This window comes from Macaca mulatta, chromosome 10, assembly GCF_049350105.2.
Source record: "Macaca mulatta isolate MMU2019108-1 chromosome 10, T2T-MMU8v2.0, whole genome shotgun sequence".
NCBI lineage: Eukaryota > Metazoa > Chordata > Mammalia > Primates > Cercopithecidae > Macaca > Macaca mulatta.
Window position 1 is genome coordinate 70,416,642 of NC_133415.1, and position 22,984 is coordinate 70,439,625.

The window sequence follows — 22,984 nt, forward strand, 5'->3', positions numbered from 1 at the left end:
TATTTATTTTTCTTTTTTCCTTTTTTATTATACTTTAAGTTCTAGGGTACATGTGCACAATGTGCAGGTTTGTTACATATGTATACATGTGCCATGTTGGTGTGCTGCACCCATTAACTCGTCATTTACATTAGGTATATCTCCTAGTGCTATCCCTCCCCTCCCCCTACCCCATGACAGGACCCGGTGTATGATGTTCCTCTTCCTGTGTCCAGGTGTTCTCATTGTTCACTTTGCACCTGTGAGTGAGAACATGCAATGTTTGGTTTCCTGTTCTTGCGATAGTTTGCTGAGAATGATGGTTTCCAGCTGCATCCATGTCCCTACAAAGGACATGAACTCATCCTTTTTTATGACTGCATAGTATTCCATGGTATATATGTGCCACATTTTCTTAATCCAGTCTGTCATCGATGGACATTTGGGTTGGTTCCAAGTCTTTGCTATTGTGAATAGTGCCGCAATAAACATACATGTGCATGTGTCTTTATAGCAGCGTGATTTATAATCCTTTGGGTATATCTCCAGTAGTGGGATGGCTGGGTCAAATGGTATTTCTAATTCTAGATTCTTGAGGAATTGCCACACTGTCTTCCACAATGGTTGAACTCGTTTACAGTCCCACCAACAGTGTAAAAGCGTTCCTATTTCTCCACATCCTCTCCAGCACCTGATGTTTCCTGACTTTTAAATGATTGCCATTCTAACTGGTGTGAGATGGTATCTCATTGTGGTTTTGATTTGCATTTCTCTGATGGCTAGAGATGATGAGCATTTTTTCATGTGTCTGTTGGCTGCATAAATGTCTTCTTTTGAGAAGTGTCTGTTCATATCCTTTGCCCACTTTTTGATGGGGTTGTTTGTTTTTTTCTTGTAAATTTGTTTGAGTTCTTTGTAGGTTCTGGATATTAGCTCTTTGTCAGATGAGTAGATTGCAAAAATTTTCTCCCATTCTATAGGTTGCCTGTTCACTCTGATGGTAGTTTCTTTTGCTGTGCAGAAGCTCTTTAGTTTAATAAGATCCCATTTGTCAACTTTGGCTTTTGTTACCATTGCTTTTGGTGTTTTAGTCATGAAGTCCTTGCCCATGCCTATGTCCTGAATGGTATTGCCTAGGTTTTGTTCTAGGGTTTTTATGGTTTTAGGTCTAACATTTAAGTCTCTAATCCATCTTGAATTAATTTTTGTATAAGGTGTACGGAAGGGATCCAGTTTCAGCTTTCTACTTATAGTTAGCCAGTTTTCCCAGCACCATTTATTAAATAGAGAATCCTTTCCTCATTTCTTGTTTTTGTCAGGTTTGTCAAAGATCAGATGGTTGCAGATGTGTGGTATTATTTCTGAGGGCTCTGTTCTGTTCCGTTGGTCTATATATCTGTTTTGGTACCCGTACCATGCTGTTTTGGTTACTGTAGCCTTGTAGTAGAGTTTGAAGTCAGGTAGCGTGATGCCTCCAGCTTTGTTCTTTTTGCTTAGGACTGTCTTGGCAATGCAGGCTCTTTTTTGGTTCCATATGAACTCTAAAGTAGTTTTTTCCAATTCTGTGAAGAAAATCATTGGTAGCTTGATGGGTATGGCATTGAATCTATGAATTACCTTGGGCAGTATGGCCATTTTCACATTATTGATTCTTTCTATCCATGAGCATGGAATGTTCTTCGATTTGTCTGTGTCCTCTTTTATTTCATTAAGCAGTGGTTTGTAGTTCTCCTTGAAGATGTCCTTCACATCCCTTATAAGTTGGATTCCTAGATATTTTATTCTCTTTGTAGCAATGGAGAATGGGAGTTCACTCATGATTTTGCTCTCTGTTTGTCTGTCATTGGTGTATAGGAATGCTTGTGATTCTTGCACATTGATTTTGTATCCTGAGATTTTGCTCCAGTTGCTTATCAGCTTGAGACTTTGGGCTGAGACTATGGGGTTTCTAAATATACAATCATGTCATCTGCAAACAGGGACAATTTGACTTCTTTTCCTAACTGAATACCCTTAATTTTTTTCTCTTGCCTGATTGCCCTGGCCAGAACTTCCAACACTATGTTGAATAGGAGTGGTGAGAGAGGGCATCCCTGTCTTGCGCCAGTTTTCAAAGGGAATGTGTCGAGTTTTTGCCCATTCAGTATGATATTGGCTGTGAGTTTGTCATAAATAGCTCTTATTATTTTGAGATATGTCCCATCAATACCTAATTTATTGAGAGTTTTTAGCCTGAAGGGCTGTTGAATTTTGTCAAAGGCCTTTTCTGCATCTATTGAGATAATCATGTGGTTTTTGTTGTTGGTTCTGTTTATATGCTGGATTATGTTTATTGATTTGCATATGTTGAAGCAGCCTTGCATCCCAGGGATGAAGCCCACTTGATCATGGTGGATAAGCTTTTTAATGTGCTGCTGTATTCGGTTTGCCAGCATTTTACTGAGGGTTTTTGCATCAATGTTAATCAGGGATATTGGTCTAAAATTCTCTTTTTGTGTTGTGTCTCTGCCAGGCTTTGGTATCAGGATGATGTTGGCCTCATAAAATGAGTTAGGGAGGATTCCTTCTTTTTCTATTGAATAATTTCAGAAGGAATGGTACCAGCTCCTCTTTGTACCTCTGGTAGAATTCGGCTGTGAATCCTGGTCCTGGACTTTTTTTGGTTGGTAGGCTATTATTGCCTCAATTACAGAGCCTGTTATTGGTCTATTCAGGGATTCAGCTTCTTCCTGGTTTAGTCTTGGGATAGTGTATGTGTCCAGGAATTTATCTATTTCTTCTAGGTTTTCTAGTTTATTTGCATAGAGGTGTTTATAGTATTCTCTGATGGTAGTTTGTATTTCTGTGAGGTTGGTGGTGATATCCTCCTCATCATTTTTTATTGCATCTATTTGATTCTTCTCTCTTTTCCTCTTTATTAATCTTGCTAGCGGTCTATCAATTTTGTTAATCTTTTCAAAAAACCAGCTCCTGGATTCACTGATTTTTTGAAGGGTTTGTTGTGTCTCTATCTCCTTCAGTTCTGCTCTAATCTTTGTTATTTCTTGCCTTCTGCTAGCTTTTGAATGCGTTTGCTCTTGCTTCTCTAGTTCTTTTAATTGTGATGTGAGGGTGTCAATTTTAGATCTTTCCAGCTTTCTCTTGTGGGCATTTAGTGCTATAAATTTCCCTCTAAACCCTGCTTTAAATGTGTCCCAGAGATTCTGGTGTGTTGTATCTTTGTTCTCATTGGTTTCAAAGAACATCTTTATTTCTGCCTTCATTTCGTTATGTACCCAGTAGTCATTCAGGAGCAGATTGTTCAGTTTCCATGTAGTTGAGCGGTATTGATTGAGTTTCTTAATCCTGAGTTCTAATTTGATTGCACTGTGGTCTGAGAGACAGTTTGTTGTGATTTCTGTTCTTTTACATTTGCTGAGGAGTGCTTTACTTCCAACTATGTGGTCAATTTTGGAATAAGTGCGATGTGGTGCTGAGAAGAATGTATATTCTGTTGATTTGGGGTGGAGAGTTCTGTAGATGTCTATTAGATCTGCTTGGTGCAGAGTTGAGTTCAATTCCTGGATATCCTTGTTACCTTTCTGTCTCGTTGATCTGTCTAATGTTGACAGTGGAGTGTTAAAGTCTCCCATTATTATTGTATGGGAGTCTAAGTCTCTTTGTAAGTCTCTAAGGACTTGCTTTATGAATCTGGGTGCTCCTGTATTGGGTGCATATATATTTAGGATAGTTAGCTCTTCTTGTTGAATTGATCCCTTTACCATTATGTAATGGCCTTCTTTGTCTCTTTTGATCTTTGGTGGTTTAAAGTCTGTTTTATCAGAGACTAGGATTGCAACCCCTGGCTTTTTTTGTTTTCTATTTGCTTGGTAGATCTTCCGCCATCCCTTTATTTTGAGCCTATGTGTGTCTCTGCACGTGAGATGGGTCTCCTGGAAATAGCAAATTGTTGATGGGTTTTGACTCTTTATCCAATTTGCCAGTCTGTGTCTTTTAATTGGAGGATTTAGCAAATTTATATTTAAGGTTAATATTGTTACGTGTGAACTTGATCCTGTCATTATGATGTTAGCTGGTTATTTTGCTCGTTATTTGATGGAGTTTCTTCCTAGCATTGATGGTCTTTACATTTTGGCAGTTTTGGCAGTGGCTGGTACCGGTTGTTCCTTTCCATGCTTAGTGCTTCCTTCAGGAGCTCTTGTAAAGCAGGCCTGGTGGTGACAAAATCTCTCAGCATTTGCTTCTCTGTAAAGGATTTTATTTCTCCTTCGCTTATGAAGCTTAATTTGTCTGGATATGAAATTCTGGGTTGAAATTCTTTAAGAATGTTGAATATTGGCGCCCACTCTCTTCTGGCCTGTAGAGTTTCTGCCGAGAGATCCGCTGTTGGTCTGATGGGCTTCCCTTTTTGGGTAACCTGACCTTTCTCTCTGGCTGCCCTTAACATTTTTTCCTTCATTTCAACTTCGGTGAATCTGACAATTATGTGTCTTGGAGTTGCTCTTCTCGAGGAGTATCTTTGTGGCGTTCTCTGTATTTCCTGAATTTGAATGTTGGCCTACCTTGCTAGATTGGGGAAGTTCTCCTGGATAATATCCTGCAGAGTGTTTTCCAACTTGGTACCATTCTCCCCATCACTTTCAGGTACACCAATCAGATGTAGATTTGGTCTTTTCACATAGTCCCCTATTTCTTGGAGGCTTTGTTAATTTCTTTTTACTCTTTTTTCTCTAAACTTCTCTTCTCACATATTATTTTAAATTATTTAAATTTATTTATTTTTTTTTTAGGGAAGGGTCTCATGCTGTTGTCCAGGCTGGAGCGCAGTGGTGCAATCATAGCTCACTGTAGATTAGAGCTCCTGAGCTCATGCGGTCCCCCTGACCTCCCTCCAGAGTACCTGGGACTACAGGCATGCACCCTCATGCCCAGCTATTTAAAGTAAAATTTTTGGAGAGATCGGGTCCTCCTGTGGTGCCCAGGCTGGTCTTGTACTGCTGATCTTAAGTGATCCTCCTGTCTCACCCTTGAAAAGTGACTTTATTATTTATAAGGGGCAAGTTAGTATATAGGCTGATTAGTTTATGTCAAGTAATAGGCATACTACTTTTTTGTCAACTTTATTGGAGTATAATTTACATGCAACAAAATTGATCAGTGGTAAGTGTACAATTTAATGAGTTTTGACAAATACATACAATTGTGTAACCACCAGTACAATCATGATATATAACATTTCCATTACCCTCAAATTTTCCTCATACCTATCCAGTGAATCCTCTTCATCAGTGGCCCCTGGCCACCATAATCTGCTTTTTGTCATGATAGTTCAGTCTTTTCTAGATTTTATTCTAAATAGAATTATACAATTTGTGATCTTTTGTGACTGGCTTCTTTCACGTAATGCTTTTGAGATTCACCCATATTGCTGGGTGTATTAGGAATATATATATGTCTTTATGTAGACTTTATGTGAATTTATGTGAACATATGCTTTCATTTCTCACAGGTAAAATACTTAGGAGTAGAATTGCTGAGTCTGTGGTGAGTGTATGCTTAACTTTAAAGAAAACTGCTAAACAATTTGCCATTTGCGTTCTCACTAGCAGTGTATATAATTCATTCAGATTTCCATAGATCTGCAGTTTTGCCAATAGTTAGTTTTGTCAGTCTTTTAAATTTTAGTCATTTTAGTGGTTATATAATGGTATCTGGTGGTTTTAATTTGCATTTCCCTAATGACTACTGTTAATGAAATAATTATTTATGACCCTTGTGAAAGGTGGTAAGGCATACTTTTTTCAAGGGAGGAACTATTGTGATAGCTGTAGGAACCACTGCTGTATTAGTTGCTTTTGCATTGCTATAAAGGAATACCTGAGGCTGGATAATTTATAAAGAAAAGAGGTTTATTTGGCTCTTGGCTCTGCAGGCTGTACAAGCATCTGTCATCAGCTCAGCTTCTGGTGAGACCTCAGGAAGTTTAAAATAATGGTGGGAGACAAAGGAGGAGTTGGTATATCACATGGTGAGAGAGGCAGCAAGAAAGAGAGGGAAGAGGTGGCAGGCTGTTTTAAACAACCAGATCTCACATGGACTCATACAGTGAAAACTAACTAATCGCTGTAAGAAGAGCACCAAGCCATTTATGAAGGATCCAGCCCCATGACCCAGATACCTCCTACTAGGCCCACCTCCAACATTGGAGGTCCCATTTCAGCATGAGATTGGAAAGAGACAAAACATCCAGACCATATCAACTGCTATGGGATTTTCCAGTGAGGAAGAGAGATTGGGCTCAATTCTGAATACAGCATAGACAAGTGACAATTTATAGCTAAAAAGCTGGGTGAGTGTCAGTGGATGGAAGATTACCAAGAGGAAACATCACAGGTAAGGGGAGATTCTGGCTAAATCGACATCGACCTAACAGAATTCTTGCTGGAGACAGACCACAGTGGTGAGATGTCACTTGGGGGATAGTGGAGAATGAGGAATCTGATTAAATATTGAGGATGACCAGATATCAGGGGTGGGAGTATCTTGTCAGACCGATTTAGCAAGATTCTTATTAAAATTGAACAGTGCAGAGATAAACATGGAAGTCCAAAAGTCTAGCCCAGTTGAAAAATAGTTCAGGGGAATTTGAGTAGAGTTTGGTCAATAAGAGACACTTTATGGCTAATGATGCTAAGTGTGTTTTCATGTGTTATTTGCAATCTGTGTAAAACTGCCCCTTAAAAACTTTGGATTGTCTTACTGCATTGTATGGATTTTTAAAAATAAATTCTGGATAGCAGTCCTTTAAGAGATAATATGTTTTATAAAATCTTTCTTCCAGACTGTGGTTTGATTTTTCTTTAATAAAACTTATTTATTTTCATTTTTTTGAGACACGGTCTTGTTTTGTTTCCCAAGCTGGAGAGTGGTGGCATGATCATGGCTCACTGCAGCCTCCACCTCCCAGGCTCCCACCTCAGCCTCCAGGGTAGCTGGGACTACATGCTTGTACCACCATGCTTGGCAAATTTTTGTATATATATATATATATATATTTTTTTTTTTTTTGTAGAGACTGAGTTTCATCATTTTTCTCAGACTGGTCTTGAACTGCTGGATTCAAGCTGTCTGCCCCCCTCGGCTTCCTAGAGTGTTGGGATTAGGTGTGAGTCACCGTGCCTGGCCCATTTTTCTTTTTCTGAGATGGAGTCTCACTTTATCTCCCAGGCTAGAGTGCAGTGGTGTGATCTCAGGTCACTGCAACCTCCACATTCCAAGTTCAAGCAATTCTCTAGTCTCAGCCTCCAGAGTAGCTGGGATTACAGATGCACGCCACCATGCCCAGCTGCTTTTTGTATTTTTAGTAGAGACGGGGTTTTACCGTGTTGACCAGGCTGGTCTTGAACTCCTGACCTCAGGTGATCCACCTGCCTCGGCCTCCCAAAGTGCTGGGATTACAGGCATGAGCCACTGTGCCTGGCCCCATTTTTCTTTAATAAACTTATTTTATAACAGTTTAAAGATTTACAAAACAATTGTGAAGATATTTTAGAGCAGGGATTCGTAACCCCAGGGTCCCGAACCGGTATCAGTCTGTGGCTTGTTAGGAACTGGGCCACACAGTAGGAGGTGAGTGGTGGGTGAGTGAGCATTACCGCCTGAGCTCTGCTTCCTGTCAGATCAGCAGTGGCATTAGATTCTTATAGCAGCAGGAGCCCTATTGTGAACTGCGCATATGAGGGACCTAGGTTGCACGCTCTTTATGAGAATCTAATTCTTGATGATCTGCGGTGGAATAGTTTCATTCTAAAACCATTCCCCACCCATCCATGGAAAAATTGTCTTCCATGAAACTGGTTTCAGTGGTGCCAAAAAGGTTAGGGACCTCTGGTTTAGAGAATTCTCATATGCTAATATCCAGTTTCCCTAATTAGCATCTTAATTAGCAGGTACATTTGTCGTAATTAATGAACCTATAGTGATACATTATTAACTGACATCCATACTTCATTCATATTTTCTTAGTTTTTGCCTAATGTCTTTTTTCTCTTCCAGGATTCCATCCAGGATACCACATTACATTTTTAGTTGTCATGTTTCTAGGATTCTCTTGGCTGTGACAGTTTCTCAGACTTTCCTTGTTTTTTGTGACCATAACCTTCTTGAGGAGTACTAGTCCAGTGTTTTGTGGAGTGTCCCTCAATTAAGATTTGTATGATATTTTTGTCATGATTACAATGGGGTTATGGGGTTTTAGGTGGAAGGGCTTAGAGATAAATTTTCATTCTCATCATATGATATCAAGGGTACATATTATGACCATGACTTATTGCTGTTGATGTTGACTTCTGTCACATGCCTTACACAGTGTAGTGTTTGCTGGGTTTTTCCACAGTAAAGGTATTCTTTATTCACCCTACACATTTACTGTATTCTTCAGAAAGAAGTCAGTATACATACTTCACACTTAAGGAATGGAGAGTTATGCTTCACCTTTTTGAGCATGGAATAGCTAATATTTTTGGAATTCTTTTGCAAAAATTTTCTTTTTCCTCCTATTTATTCATTCATTCAGTAATGAATCTATATCAGTATGGACTCATGGATATTTTATCCTTTTAGTTGTAGTCTAATACTGCTTTATTTATTTTGTTGCTCAAATTGTTTCTGCTTTGGCCATTGGGAGCTCTTTCAGTTGGCCCTTGTGGCTCTTTGGTATATCCCCATCATTGTGAGTTCTTTTTTTAAATTTTTGAACACTTCCTTACTTTCCGGTAGTATAAGATGCTCCAGGCTTATTTCTTTTTTTTTTTCTTTTGAGAGTGTCTCACTCTGTTGCCCAGGCTGGTGGAGTGCAGTGGCATGATCACAGCTCACTGCAACCTCAGCCTCCCAGGCTCAAGCCATCCTCCCACCTCAGCCTCTCAGTAGCTGGGACTACAGGTGCCTGCCATCACACCTGGTTAATTTTTGTATTTTTTTTTTTTTTTTTTTTTTTAGAGATGAGGTTTCACTGTGTTTCCCAGGCTGGTCTGGAACTCCTGAGCTCAAGTGATTCTCCTGCCTGGGCCTCCCAGAGTGTTGGGATTACAGGCGTGAGCCACCACACCTGGCCAGGCTTACCTTGTACATTTCTTGCCTCAGTCCTAGAATCATCCATTTCTCCAAGTAATACTTTTACCTTATTGGAGAACAGTATTAGAATCCAAGGCTTGGGTGCTAGGTGTGCTCATTGGAGTATCATTGTTTATGGGGCCTCTCAGCTGACAGAGCAAGGAAATACATGTTTTTGTACTAACCTATGTATATATGTATGTGTGCATATACATACACATATTTATGTATATGTATAATGGCTTGCTTTTTCTTAATAATTGCTTTTTAACAGTAAAAAAGTAATTAATAAAATTCAATTATTTTTTCTTGTATAATTTATGTTTTTCTGTGTAAGAAATCCTTGCCTAATGTAAGGTCACAATACTTTATCCTATTTTTTCTTTTACAGTGTTTATAGTTTTAACCCCTACATGTAGGTGTATGGTCCTTTTCAAAAAGAATTTTTCCTGAATTCTAGTGTGAGGTAAATGTCTTTTATTTCCTTTGTATATTTTTCTAGTACAATTTCTTGAAAATATTATTCTTTTTCCATTGAATTGCCTTGCCATCTTTAGTGAAAATTGACCATTTCTCTGTGTGTCTATTTCTGGACTCTATTCCATCTCTTTCATCTATATATGTAAATTTATATCAATACCACACTCTTGAAATCTTGAATCAGGCAATGTGAGTCCCTACATTTCTTTTCCAGAGATTTCTTTGCTATCCTGGTTTCTCTGCGTTTACATAAGTATTTTAAAACTGACTTGTCAACCTTTACAAGAAGAGAAAGACTGTTGGAATTTATATTGGGATTATATTAATATCGGAATTTATATTGTGTTGAACCTGTTCATCAATTTAATAATACTGAATTTTCCAGTTCATGAACAAAGTATTTATTTCCATTTATTGAGATTTAAAAAATATCTCTCAAGATTGTTTTGTGGTTTCCAGTGTACAGATCTTGTATATATTATGTTTATTCCCAAGTATTTCATGTTTTGATGCTATGATAATCGGTATTAAAAACATTTAATTTCCAATAGTTTGTTGCTACCATATAGAAAAAGTTTTTGTTTATATATTGATCTTGTAGCCTATGAGCTTACTAACTCAGTGATTCACTTAGCTTGTTTTTAAAATATAGACAAACAGATATAGGAATAACTGTTTGTTTTTCATAAATAAGTTTTTATGTGGTTGAGAAAGTATCCTTCTATTCCTTGTTTTCCAGGATCTTTTTTTTCTTTTTTTAAATCATGAATGGATGTTGGATTTAATTAGCCTCTTTATCTGTATCTACTGAGATGATCATATGGTTTTTCCCTTTTTCTCTTAATATGGTGAATTACATTGATTTTTTAAAAAATTATACTTTAAGATCTAGAGTACATGTGCACAACATGCAGGTTTGTTACATAGGTATACATGTGCCATGTTGGTTTGCTGCACCCATCAACTCGTCATTTACATTAGATATTTATCCTAATGCTATCCCTCCCCTAGTCCCCTACCGCCTGACAGGCTCTGATGTGTGATGTTCCCCGCCCTGTGTCCAAGTGTTTCATTGTTCAGTTCCCACCTATGAGTGAGAAAATGGTGTGTTTGGTTTTCTGTCCCTGTCATAGTTTGTGAGAATGATGGTTTCCAGCTTCATCCATGTCCCTGGATGAACTCAGTCTTTTTTATGGTTGCATAGAATTCCATGGTGTATATGTGCCACATTTTCTTAATTCAGTCTATCATTGATGGACATTTGGGCTGGTTCCAAGTCTTTGCTACTGTGAATAGTGCCAAAATAAATATACGTGTGCAGGTGTCTTTATAGTAGCATTATTTATAATCCTTTGGGTATATACCCAGTAATGGGATCACTGGGTCAAATGGTCTTTCTAGTTCTAGATCCTTGAGGAATCGCCACACTGTCTTCCACAGTAGTTGAACTAATCTACCTTCCCACCAACAGTTTAAAAGTGTTCCTGTTTCTCCACATCCTCTCTAGCTTGTGTTCTAATTGGTGTGAGATGGTATCTCATTGTGGTTTCGATTTGCATTTCTCTGATGATTAGAGATGATGAGCATTTTTTCATGTGTCTGTTGGCTGCATAAATGTCTTCTTTTGAGAAGTGTCTGTTCATAGCCTTTGCTCACTTCTTGATGGGGTTTTTTCTTGTAAATTTGTTTAAGTTCTTTGTAGATTCTAGATATAAGCCCTTTGTTGGATGGGTAGATTGCAATAATTTTCTCCCATTTTGTAGTTGGCCTGTTCGCTCTGATGGTAGTTTCTTTTGCTGTGCAGAAGCTCTTTAGTTTAATAAGATCCCATTTGTCAATTTTGGCTTTTGTTGCCATTGCTTTTGGTGTTTTAGTCATGAAGTCCTTACCCATGCCTATGTCCTGAATAGTATTGCCTAGGTTTTCTTCTAGGGTTTTTATAGTTTTAGGTCTAACATTTAAGTCTTTAATCCATCTTGAATTAATTTTTGTATAAGGTGTAAGGAAGGGATCCAGTTTCAGCTTTCTACATGTGGCTAGCCAGTTTTCCCAGCACCATTTTTTAAAAAGGGAATCCTTTCCCCATTTCTTGTTTTTGTCAGGTTTGTCAAAGATCAGATGGCTGTATATGTGTGGTATTATTTCTGAGGGCTCTGTTCTGTTCCATTGGTCTATATCTCTGTTTTGGTACCCGTACCATGCTGTTTTGGTTACTGTAGCCTTATAGTATAGTTTGAAGTCAGATAGTGTGATGCCTCCAGCTTTATTCTTTTTGCTTAGGATTGTCTTGGCAATGTGGGCTCTTTTTCAGTTCCATATGAACTCTAAAGTAGTTTTTTCCAATTCTGTGAAGAAAGTCGTTGGTAGCTTGACGGGGATGGCATTGACTCTGTGAATTACCTTGGGCAGTAAGGCCATTTTTCATGATATTGATTCTTCCTATCCATGAGCATGGAATGTTCTTCGATTTGTCTGTGTCCTCTTTTATTTCGTTAAGCAGTGGTTTGTAGTTTTCCTTGAAGAGGTCCTTCACATCCCTTATAAGTTGGATTCCTAGGTATTTTATTCTCTTTGTAGCAATGGAGAATGGGAGTTCACTCATGATTTTGCTCTCTATTTGTCTGTTATTGGTGTATAGGAATGCTTGTGATTTTTGCACATTGATTCTGTATCCTGAGACTTTGCTGATGTTGCTTATCAGCTTAAGGAGATTTTGTACTGTGATGATGGGGTTTTCTAAATATACAATCATGTTATCTGCAAACAGGGACAATTTGACTTCCTCTTTTCCTAATTGAATACCCTTAATTTTTTTCTCTTGCCTGATTGCCCTGGCCAGAACTTCCAACACTATGTTGAATAGGAGTGGTGAGAGAGGGCATCCTTGTCTCGTGCCAGGTTTCAAAGGGAATGCTTCCAGTTTTTGCCCATTCAGTATAATATTGACTGTGAGTTTGTCATAAATAGCTCTTATTATTTTGAGATACGTTCCATCAATACTTCGTTTATTGAGAGATTTTAGCATGAAGGGCTGTTGGATTTTGTCAAAGGCCTTTTCTGCATCGATTGAGATAATCATGTGGTTTTTGTTGTTGGTTCTATTTATGTGATGGATTATGTTTATTGATTTGCGTATGTTGAACCAGCCTTGCATCCCAGGGATGAAGCCCACTTGATCGTGATGGATAAGCTTTTTGATGTGGTGCTGGATTTGCTTTGCCAGTATTTCGTTGAGGATTTTTGCATCGATGTTCATCAAGGTTATTGATCTAAAATTCTCTTTTTCTGTTGTGTCTCTACCACACTTTGGTCAATTAGGATGATGTTGGCCTCATAAAATGAGTTAGGGAGGATTCCCTCTTTTTCTATTGATCGCAATAGTTTCAGAAGGAATGGTACCAGCTCCTCTTTGTACCTCTGGTAGAATTTGGCTGTGAATCCATCTGGTCCTGGACTTTTTTTGGTTGGTAGGCTATTAATTATTGCCTCAATTTCAGAGCCTCTTATTGTTCTGTTCAGAGATTAAACTTCTTCCTGGTTTAGTCTTGGGAGGGTGTATGTGTCCAGGAATTTATCCATTTCTTCTAGATTTTCTAGTTTATTTGCATAGAGTTGTTTATAGTATTCTCTGATGGTAGTTTGTATTTCTGTGGGGTCAGTGGTGATATCCCCTTTGTAATTTTTTGTTGCATCTATTTGATTCTTCTCTTTTTTCTTCTTTATTAGTCTTGCTAGTGGTCTATTTTGTTGATCTTTTCAAAAAACCAGCTCCTGGATTCACTGTTTTTTTTTTTGAAGGTTTTTTTGTGTCTCTATCTCCTTCAATTCTGCTCTCATCTTAGTTATTTCTTGCCTTCTGATAGTTTTTGAATTTGTTTGCTCTTGCTTCTCTAGTTCTTTTAATTGTGATGTTAGGGTGTCGATTTTAGATTTTTCCTGCTTTCTCTTGTGGGCATTTAGTGTTATAAATTTCCCTCTACATACTACTTTAAATGTGTCACCAGAGATTCTGGTACGTTGTGTCTTTGTTCTCATTGGTTTCAAAGAACATCTTTATTTCTGCCTTCATTTCATTATTTACTCAGTAGTCATTCAGGAGCAGGTTGTTCAATTTCCATGTAGTTGTGTGGTTTTGAGTGAGTTTCTTAATCCTGAGTTCTAATTTGATTGCACTGTGGTCTGAGAGACAGTTTGTTGTGATTTCTGTTCTTTTACATTTGCTGAGGTTTCCTTTACTTCCAATTATGTGGTCAATTTTAGAATAAGTGTGATGTGGTGCTGAGAAGAATGTGTATTCTGTTGATTTGGGGTGGAGAGTTCTTTAGGTGTCTATTAGGTCTGCTTGGTGCAGAACTAAATTTAAGTCCTGGATATCCTTGTTAACCTTCTGTCTCATTGATCTGTCTAATATTGACAGTGGGATGTTAAAGTCTTCCATTGTTATTGTGTGGGAGTCTAAATCTCTTTTGAGATCTCTCAGGACTTGCTTTATGAATCTGGGTGCTCCTGTGTTTGGTGCATATATATTTAGGATAGTTAGCTCTGCTTGTTGAATTGATCCCTTTACCTTTATGCAATGGCTTTCTTTGTCTCTTTTGATCTTTGTTAGTTTAAAGCCTGTTTATTAGAGACTAGGATTGCAATCCCTGCTTTTTTTTTTGCTTTCTGTTTGCTTGGTAGATCTTCCGCCATCCCTTTATTTTGAGCCTATGTGTGTCTCTGCACGTGAGATGGGTCTCCTGAATACAGCACACTGATGGGTCTTGACTCTTTATCCAGTTTGCCAGTCTGTGTCTTTTAACTGGGGCATTTAGTCCATTTACATTTAAGGTTAATATTGTGACGTGTGAATTTGATCCTGTCATTATGATGTTAGCTGGTTATTTTGCCTATTAATTGATACAGTTTCTTCATAGCATCGATAGTTTTTACAATTTGGCATGTTTTTGCAGTGGCTGGTGCCGGTTGTTCCTTTCCATGCTTAATGCTTCCTTCAGGAGCTCTTGTAAGGCAGGCCTGGTGGTGACAGAATCTCTCAGCATTTGCTTGTCTGTAAAGGATTTTATTTCTCCTTCGCTTATGAAGCTTAGTTTGGCTGGTTACGAAATTCTGGGTTGAAAATTATTTTCGTTAAGAATGTTGAATATTGGCCCCCACTCTCTTCTGGCTTATAGGGTTTCTGCTGAGAGACCCGCTTTTAGTCTGAATGGCTTCCCTTTTTGGGTAACCTGACCTTTCTCTCTGGCTGCCCTTAATATTTTTTCCTTCATTTCAACCTTGGTGACAATTTTGTGTCTTGAAGTTGCTCTTCTCGAGGAGTATCTTTGTGGTGTTCTTTATATTTCCTGAATTTGAATGTTGGCCTACCTTGCGAGGTTGGGGAAGTTTTCGTGGATCTTCAGGGTATCTTCAGGATAGTTGAGTGTTTTCCTGAAGAGTGTTTTCCAAGTTGGTTCCATTCTCCCTGTCGCTTTCAGGTACACCAATCAAATGTAGACTTGGTCTTTTCACATAGTCCCATATTTCTTGGAGGCTTTGTTTGTTTCTTTTTACTCTTTTTTCTCTATTCTTGTCTTCTCACTTTATTTCATTAATTTGATCTTCAGTCAGTGATATCCTTTTTTCCACTTGATCGAATCAGCTGTTGAAGCTCGTGCATGTGTCACGACATTCTTATGCCATGGTTTTCAGCTTCCTCAGGTTATGTAAGGTCTTTTCTACACTGTTTATTCTAGTTAGCCATTCATCTAACTTTTTTTTAAAGGTTTTTAGCTTCTTGTGATGGGTTAGAATATGCTCCTTTAGCTCAGAGAAGTTTGTTATTACCAACCTTCTGAAGCCTACTTCTGTCAGTTCCTCAAAGTCATTGTCCATCCAGCTTTGTTCTGTTGCTGGCGAGGAGCTGTGATCCTTTGGAGGAGAAGAGTTGCTCTGGTTTTTTGAATGTTCAGTTTTTCTGCTCTGGTTTCTCCTCATCTTTGTGGTTTTATCTACCTTTGGTCTTTGATGTTGGTGACCTACAGATGGGATTTTGGTGTGGATGTCCTTTTTGTTGATGTTGATGCTATTTCTTTCTGTTTGTTAGTTTTCCTTCTAACGGTCATGTGCCTCAGCTGCAGGTCTGTTGGAATTTGCTAGAGGTCCACTCCAGACCCTGTTTGCCTGGGTATCACCAGTTGAGGCTGTAGAACAGCAAATACTGCAGAATGGCAAATATGGCTGCCTGATCCTTTCTCTGGAAGCTACGTCTCAGAAGGCACCTACCTGTATGAGGTGTCTTTCAGCCCCTACTGGGAGATGTCTCCCAGTTAGGCTACACGTGGCTCAGGGACTCACTTGAGGAGGCAGTCTGTCTGTTCTCAGAGCTCAAGTGCCATGCTGAGAGAACCACTGCTCTCTTCAGAGCTGTCAGATAGGGACATTTAAGTCTGCAGAAGTTTCTGCTGCCTTTTGTTCAGCCATGCCCTTCCCACAGAGGTGGGGTCTATAGAGGTAGTAGGCCTTGCTAAGCTGTTGTGGTCTCTGCCCAGTTCAAGCTTCCCAGTCACTTCGTTTACCTACTCAAGCCTCAGCAATGGCAGATGCCCCTCCCCGCGCCAGGCTGCAGCCTTGCAGATTGATCTCAGACTGCTGTGCTAGCAGTGAGCAAGGCTCCATGGGTGTGGGACCCACCAAGCCAGGCATGGGAGAGAATCTCCTGGTCTGCCAGTTGCTAAGACTGTGGGAAAAGCACAGTATTTGGTCAGGAGTGTCCCGTTTTTCCAGGTGTAGTCTGTCATGGCTTCCCTTAGCTAGGAATGGGAAATCCCCTGACTCCTTGTGCTTCCTGGGTGAGGCGATGCCTCACCCTGCTTTGGCTCACCCTCCGTGGCCTCCACCCACCGTCCAACCAGTCTCAGTGACATGAACCAGGTACCTCAGTTGGAAATGCAAAAATCACCCATCTTCTGTGTTGGTCATGTTGGGAGCTACGCACTGGAGCTGTTCCTATTCAGACATCTTGGAATGGAAGGCAATTTTTTTAAACTGTTAAATCAGCCTTGCATTTCTGGAATAAATGCTACTTGATTATGATGTATTATCATTTTTAAGTTAATTAAGGAAATTCTCTTCTATTCCTAGATTTCTGAGAGTTTTTAACATCGTGAATGGATACTGAATTATTTTTAGGTTGTTTTTGCATTCATTATTGATATGATCATGTGATTTTTCCTAGTCTGTTAATTGATTTTCTAATGTTGGACTAGTCTTGTATTATTGGGATGTATCTCACTTGGCTCTAATCTATTGTTCTTTTTATATATTGCTGAATTACATTTGTTAATATTTTGTTAAGGATTTTTGCACGTATATTCAAGAGGGATGATGTTCCTCATTCTGAAGAAATTTGTAGCATTCAGTGCTTGCTAGAAAAGAAGGAAGATCTGAAATCGGTTATTTAACCTATCATTTTAAGAAACTAGAAAAAGAGAAGAATGTCATCCAAAGTATGCAAAAAGAAAAAACAGTTAAAGATGAGAGTAGAAATCAATGAAATAGAAAACAGAAAGTCAACCAAACCAATAGTTAGGTTAGTTCTTTAAAAGATTAATAAAATTAATCAACATCAAGCCAGACAGATTAGGAATGTAAAAGAAGAGTGAGACATCACTAATATGAGCAATGAGAGAAGGGATGTTTTGATATATTTCTGGTAATATCTTCTAATATGCTTTTACTTTTAGCTATCTGTGCTTTTACAATTAAGGACAGTTTCTTGTAAAGTTTTCTGACAGTCAATGAACCTCTAATTCAAGTCCTTAGACAATCTGAATATAATGTAATTTTTTTTTTTTTTTTGAGACAGAGTTTTGCTTTCATTGACCAAGCTGGAGTGCAGTGGTGCTATGTCGGCTCACTGTTAACCTCTGCCTTCTGGTTTCAAGTGATTCTCCTGCCTCAGCCTCCAGAGTAGCTGGGATTACAGGTGCCCACCACCATGCCCAGCTAATTTTTGTATTTTTAGTAGAGACGAGGTTTCACCATGTTGGCCAGGCTGGTCTTGAACTCCTGACCTCGTGATCCCCCTGCCTTGTCCTCCTGAAGTGCTGGGATTACAGGTGTGAGCCATTGTGCCCAGCTGAATTTAATGTAATTGTTGATACGGCTGCATATAAAGTGATCATCTTGTTATTTTCTATTCCTTTCATCTCTACTTTGTTCTTATTTCTTCTTCTTATACTATCTTTTGAGGATTTTAAAAAAATGAACCATTTTTTCCTCCACTTTTATTCTATTAGCTCTACACTTCTTTTATTTTTTAGTAGTTGCCCTACCATTTGCAAAATACACTTTTGGATTATCACAATCTACTTTCAAATTATATTAATATTATAGACCTTCATGTGTAATGTCAGAAGCTTGTAACAATACACTTCCATTCATTCCTCACAATCTTTGTGCTACTTGTGCCCTATAGTTTGCACCTGTATATGTTATAAACCCCATGGTACACTGTTACTATTTTTGCTTTAAACAATTATCATTTGAAGCACTTTGAAAATGAGATAAAAGTTATTTATATCTTCCTACTTATTTAGAGTATTAATCATTTTCATTCTTTTGCATATCCCAGATTTACATGTGGTATCTTTTTTGTTTGATCTGTAGAATATCCTTTAACATTACTTATAGTGTAGGTTTGCTGGTGAAAAATTATCCCAATTTTTGTGTGCCTGAAGAAGTCTTTATTTTGCCTTTATGAAGACATTTTGTAGTTTTCTCAGTTTTTAGTTTGTTTCCTCTCTTAGTTCTTTAAAGAGATTACTCCATTGTCTTCTGTCTTGCATTGTTTCTGACCAGAAATCTGCTTTAATATTTTTGTTCATTTTCGCATGTGTCTTTTTGCTCTTGTTGCTGTTAAGATTTTATTGCTGGTTTTCAGCATTTTGATTATGATGTACTCTGATGTATTTTTATTCATATTTCTTTTATTTGGGGATTGTTGAGCTTCTTGGATTTGTATGTTTATAGTGTTTATTAAGTTTGGATAATTTTTGGCTAATATTTTTACTGTTCATCCACTTTTCTACTTTCATTTGGGACTCCAGTTACATGCATGTTGGATCATTCGATATTTCCCATTCTTCTCCAGTACTGTTTTTTTCCTTTCTTCTCCTCCTCCTTTTTCTTCTTTTTCCTTTTTTCACTTTGTCATTTAATTTGGATAATTTCTATTGCTCTATTATTATGTTTATTGCTATTTTCTTCTGCAGTGCCAAATTTACTGTTAACCATTTTCAAATGCCTTTACCTTAAATTATTGTTTGTTTCATCTCTAAAAATTTTAATCTTTTTTTTTTTTTTTTTTTTTTTTTTGAGACGGCGTCTCGCTCTGTCACCCAGGTTGGAGTGCAGTGGCATGATCTCAGCTCACTGCAACCTCCACCTCCCGGGTTCAAGTCATTCTCCTGCCTCAGCCTCCTGAGTAGCTGGGATTACAGGTGAGCACCACCACACCCAGCTAACTTTTGTATTTTTAGTAGAGATGGGATTTCACCATGTTTACCAGGCTAGTCTCGAATGCCTGACGTTGTGATCCTCCTGCCTTGGCCTCCCAAAGTGCTGGGATTACAGGTGTGAGCTGCCGTGCCTGGTCAAAAATTTTTATAGTTTTTTTTTCTTTCCTTCTTTTGCTAATACTTTCATATACCTACCTGAACGTATAGAGTGTGTTTATATAATCTAGTTTAAAATTGTTAGCTAACATTAACGTTGTTAGCTAACATTAAAATTGTTTGCTAGTTTGATCGTTGATGTAATTTCTACGTTTGTTGTTATTATTTGATATTTCCTCTGGTTGTGGGCCATATTATTTTGCTTGCTTGCATGTCCGTACATACTTGCCAACATGTGTTGTTATCTGTACAATTGTGGCCATCCTTGTGGGTTTGAAGTAGTATTTTGTTGTGGGTGTTGATTTGCCTTTTCCTGATGACAAAAGATGTTGAACATTTTTCTTTTTCTTTTTTTTGAGACGGAGTTTCACTGTGTCACCCAGGCTGGAGTGCAGTGGTGCATGATCTTGGCTCACTGCAACCTCTGCCTCCTGGGTTCAAGCGATTCTTGAGCCTCAGCCTCCCGAATAGCTGGGATTACAGGTGCCCACCACCATGCCCAGCTAATTTTTGTATTGTTATTAGAGACAGGGTCTCACCATGTTGGCCAGGCTGGTTTCGAACTCCTGGCCTCAAGTGATCTGCCTGCCTCGGCCTCCCAAAGTGCTGGGATTACAGGTGTGAGCTACCATGCCTGGCCACATTTTTCTGTTTTTAGAATTGGTTTTTACCTATTTATTTTTTAGAGACAGGGTCTCACTTTGTTGCCCAGGCTGGAGTGCAATGGCATGCACATCTTTTCGTGTGCTTGCTGTTGATTTATGTATCTTATTTGGAGAAATGTTAATTCATATTCTTTTCCCATTTTTAAATTGTGTCATCTTTTTATTTTAGAGTTGTAGAATTTTAAAAAATATATATATTCTGGATATAAACTCCTTATTAGATACATGGGTTGCAATTTTTTTCTTCCATTTTGTTTTTTTTCCATATTTTCTTTATGGTGTCCTTTGAAATAAAAGTTTTACATTTTGACGAAGTCCTGTTTACCTAGGTTTTTCTTTGGTTGGTTGTGTTTTTGGTGTCAAATCTAAAACTATTTTGTTACCTAAGGTTATGAACATTCGTTGTTATATTTTCTTTGAAGAGTTACGTAGTTTTAGCTATTACATATAGGCCTTTGGTCCACTTTGAGTTAACTTTCATACATGGTGTAAGATAGGGGTCCAACTTCATTTTCTTACATATAGATATCTAATTGTCCCAGTACCATTTATTGAAAAGACTATATCTTCTGGCCAGGCGTGGTGGCTCATGCCTGTAATCCCAGCACTTTTGGAGGCCGAGGCGGGTCGATCACAAGGTCAGGAGATCGAGACCATCCTGGCTAACATGGTGAAACCCCTGTCTCTACTAAAAATACAAAAAATTAGCCGGGTATGGTGGTGGGTGCCTGTAGTCCCAGCTACTCGAAAGGCTGAGGCAGGAGAATGGTGTGAACCCGGGAGGTGGAGCTTGCAGTGAGCGGAGATCACGCCACTGCACTCCAGCCTGGGCCACGGAGCAAGACTCCATCTCAAAAAAAAAAAAAAAAGAGAAACCAAAAAAAAAAAAAAATTCTTTATTGAATTGTTGTGGCAACCTTGTTGAGTTGATTGTAAGTATAAGGGTATATTATTTCTGGATTCTCAGTTCTATTATATCAATTTATATATCTATCCTTAGCTATTTGTCTATATTACACTGTCTTGATTACTTTACTTTTGCAGAAAGTTATAAAACCTAGAAGTGTGAGTCCTTTGGTTCTGTTCTTTTCAACATTGTTTTGGTTATTCCGGGTCTCTTGCATTTCCATATGAATTTTAGGATCAGCCTGTCAGTTTCTGCCAAAAAAGTAGCTAGGATTTGATAAAGGATTATTTTGAATTAGATTGATTTGGGGAGTATTGCATTGTAACAACAGTAAGTCTTCTGGTCCATGTACATAGAATGTTTTTCCACGTGTTTAGGTATTGAATTAAACATTTTTTCAATGTGTTTTACAGTTTTTAGCATACAAGTCTTATACTTCTTTTAAAAAATGTATTTGTATTTTTTGTTTTTGATGTTATTGTGAGATTTTCTTGATTTCATTTTCAGATTGTTTATTGCTAATATATAAAAATCCAATTGATTTTTGCATATTAATCTTATATCCTGCAACCTTACTAAACTTATTAATTCTAATTTTTTTTAGTGGAGTCTTTAGGATTTTCTGTATACAGGATCATGTTATCTTGAAACAGTTTTACTTATTCCTTTCCAATCTAGATGTTTGTTCGTTCGTTCTCTCTCTCTCTCTCTCTCTCTCTTTTTGTCTAATTGTCTGGTTAGATTGTACAGTATATTCGTGACTAGGTACTGAGAGTGGATATCCTTGTCTTGTTCCTGATCTTAGGGGAAGGCATCCAGTCTTTCACCATTAATTACAATGTTAACTCTGGACTTTTTTTTTTTTTTTTTGACGTAGTTAGGATTTACTCGAGCCTTGATCTCCCAGGCTTAAGGATCCTCCAACCTCAGCCTCCCAAGCAGCTGGGACCACAGATGCATACCACCACACCTGGCTAAGTTTTAAGTGTTTTTGTATAGATGGTGTCTCACTGTGTTGCCCAGGCTGGTCTTGAACAGCTAGGCTCAAGTGATCCTCCCACCTTGGCCTCCCAAAGTGTTGGGATTACAGGCGTGAGCCACTGCTCCTGGCCTGGCCTTTTCATTGATCCTCTTTGTCAAGTTAAGAAGTTCCCTTATCTAGTTTTCTGTTTTTCTCATGAAAGGGTGTTGGATTTTGTCAGATGCCTTTTTTCCGTGTTTTTGGTTTTTGATATAATCATGTTTTTTTTTTCCTGTATTTTATTAATACAGGGTATTACACTGATTTTCAGATATTAAACCAATCTTTCTTTCCTCTTGTTTGTGGTATACAATCCCTTTTATATTTTGCTGGATTTGTTTTGCTGGTATTTCTTTGATCATTTTTTTGGGTCAATATTTATAAAGTATATTGATCTGTACTTTCCTGCTGACATCTTTGTCGTGTTTTCACATCAGGGTGGTATTGGCATCATACGATGGGTTGGGAAGTATTCTCTCACCTTCTAGTTTGTAGAAAATTTCATGAAGAATTGGCATTAATACTTTTTTTAAGACTAATATTTTAATTTTTGTTTTTGTCTTTTAGGATTCTCCTTTTACAAATGCAGGAATGGGATCTAATCTAAATCTGTTAGGTGAAATTGAGTGTGATGCCAGCATAATGGATGGAAAATCCTTAAATTTTGGAGCAGTTGGAGCACTGAGTGGTATGTGGGCATTATGACCTACTATCTTTGGAAAATCATGCACGTGACCATTTCATGCCTTCTAAAGATGATTATGGTCTTTTTCACCATTACTGCTTGGAATAGTGTTTAAAACAAATATACTTCTTTTCTTATTGAATTTAAAACATACAGTCTTAGTTATACGTAGTTTTTGGTTTGAATTTGATCATTCTCCCGTATCCCTTGAAGAGATTAAAGACATTTAAGACTTGATTTAGAATATTAATTTTACAATTTGAAATACACACTATAGTTTTTGTTGTAAAAAACTTCAGGTAATATAAATAAAGTTTACCTTTGATCCTCCAAATCTTTTCTTTCTCATTTCCTTTCTCCCTGGGGTTTAACCAGTAAAAATCCAGTGCTTTTATCTATATTTTTATGTAATAGAAACACAGTTTTATTTTGTGCCTGTATTTGTTTTCTTAAAAAATAAATGTGTTAATTATTATA

At 37.9% G+C, this 22,984-nt stretch overlaps 1 protein-coding gene across 12 annotated transcripts in view; it reads left to right on the plus strand.

The window, feature by feature from the left end:
• Positions 1 to 22,984, plus strand: part of TASP1 (taspase 1) — a 400,343-nt gene that overhangs the window by 33,239 nt on the left and 344,120 nt on the right. For 11 of the 12 annotated variants that reach the window (XR_001447603.3, XM_077951190.1, XM_077951189.1 and 8 more), the window contains one exon: positions 22,390 to 22,510. The exons of the other annotated variant lie outside the window; for it this stretch is intronic. Coding sequence is in view for 10 of the 11 variants with exons in the window: in XM_077951190.1 (XP_077807316.1) it covers positions 22,390 to 22,510 (121 nt within the window). In the remaining variant the exon portion in view is untranslated. The remainder of the gene's footprint in view (positions 1 to 22,389; positions 22,511 to 22,984) is intronic. 12 annotated transcript variants of the gene reach the window in all.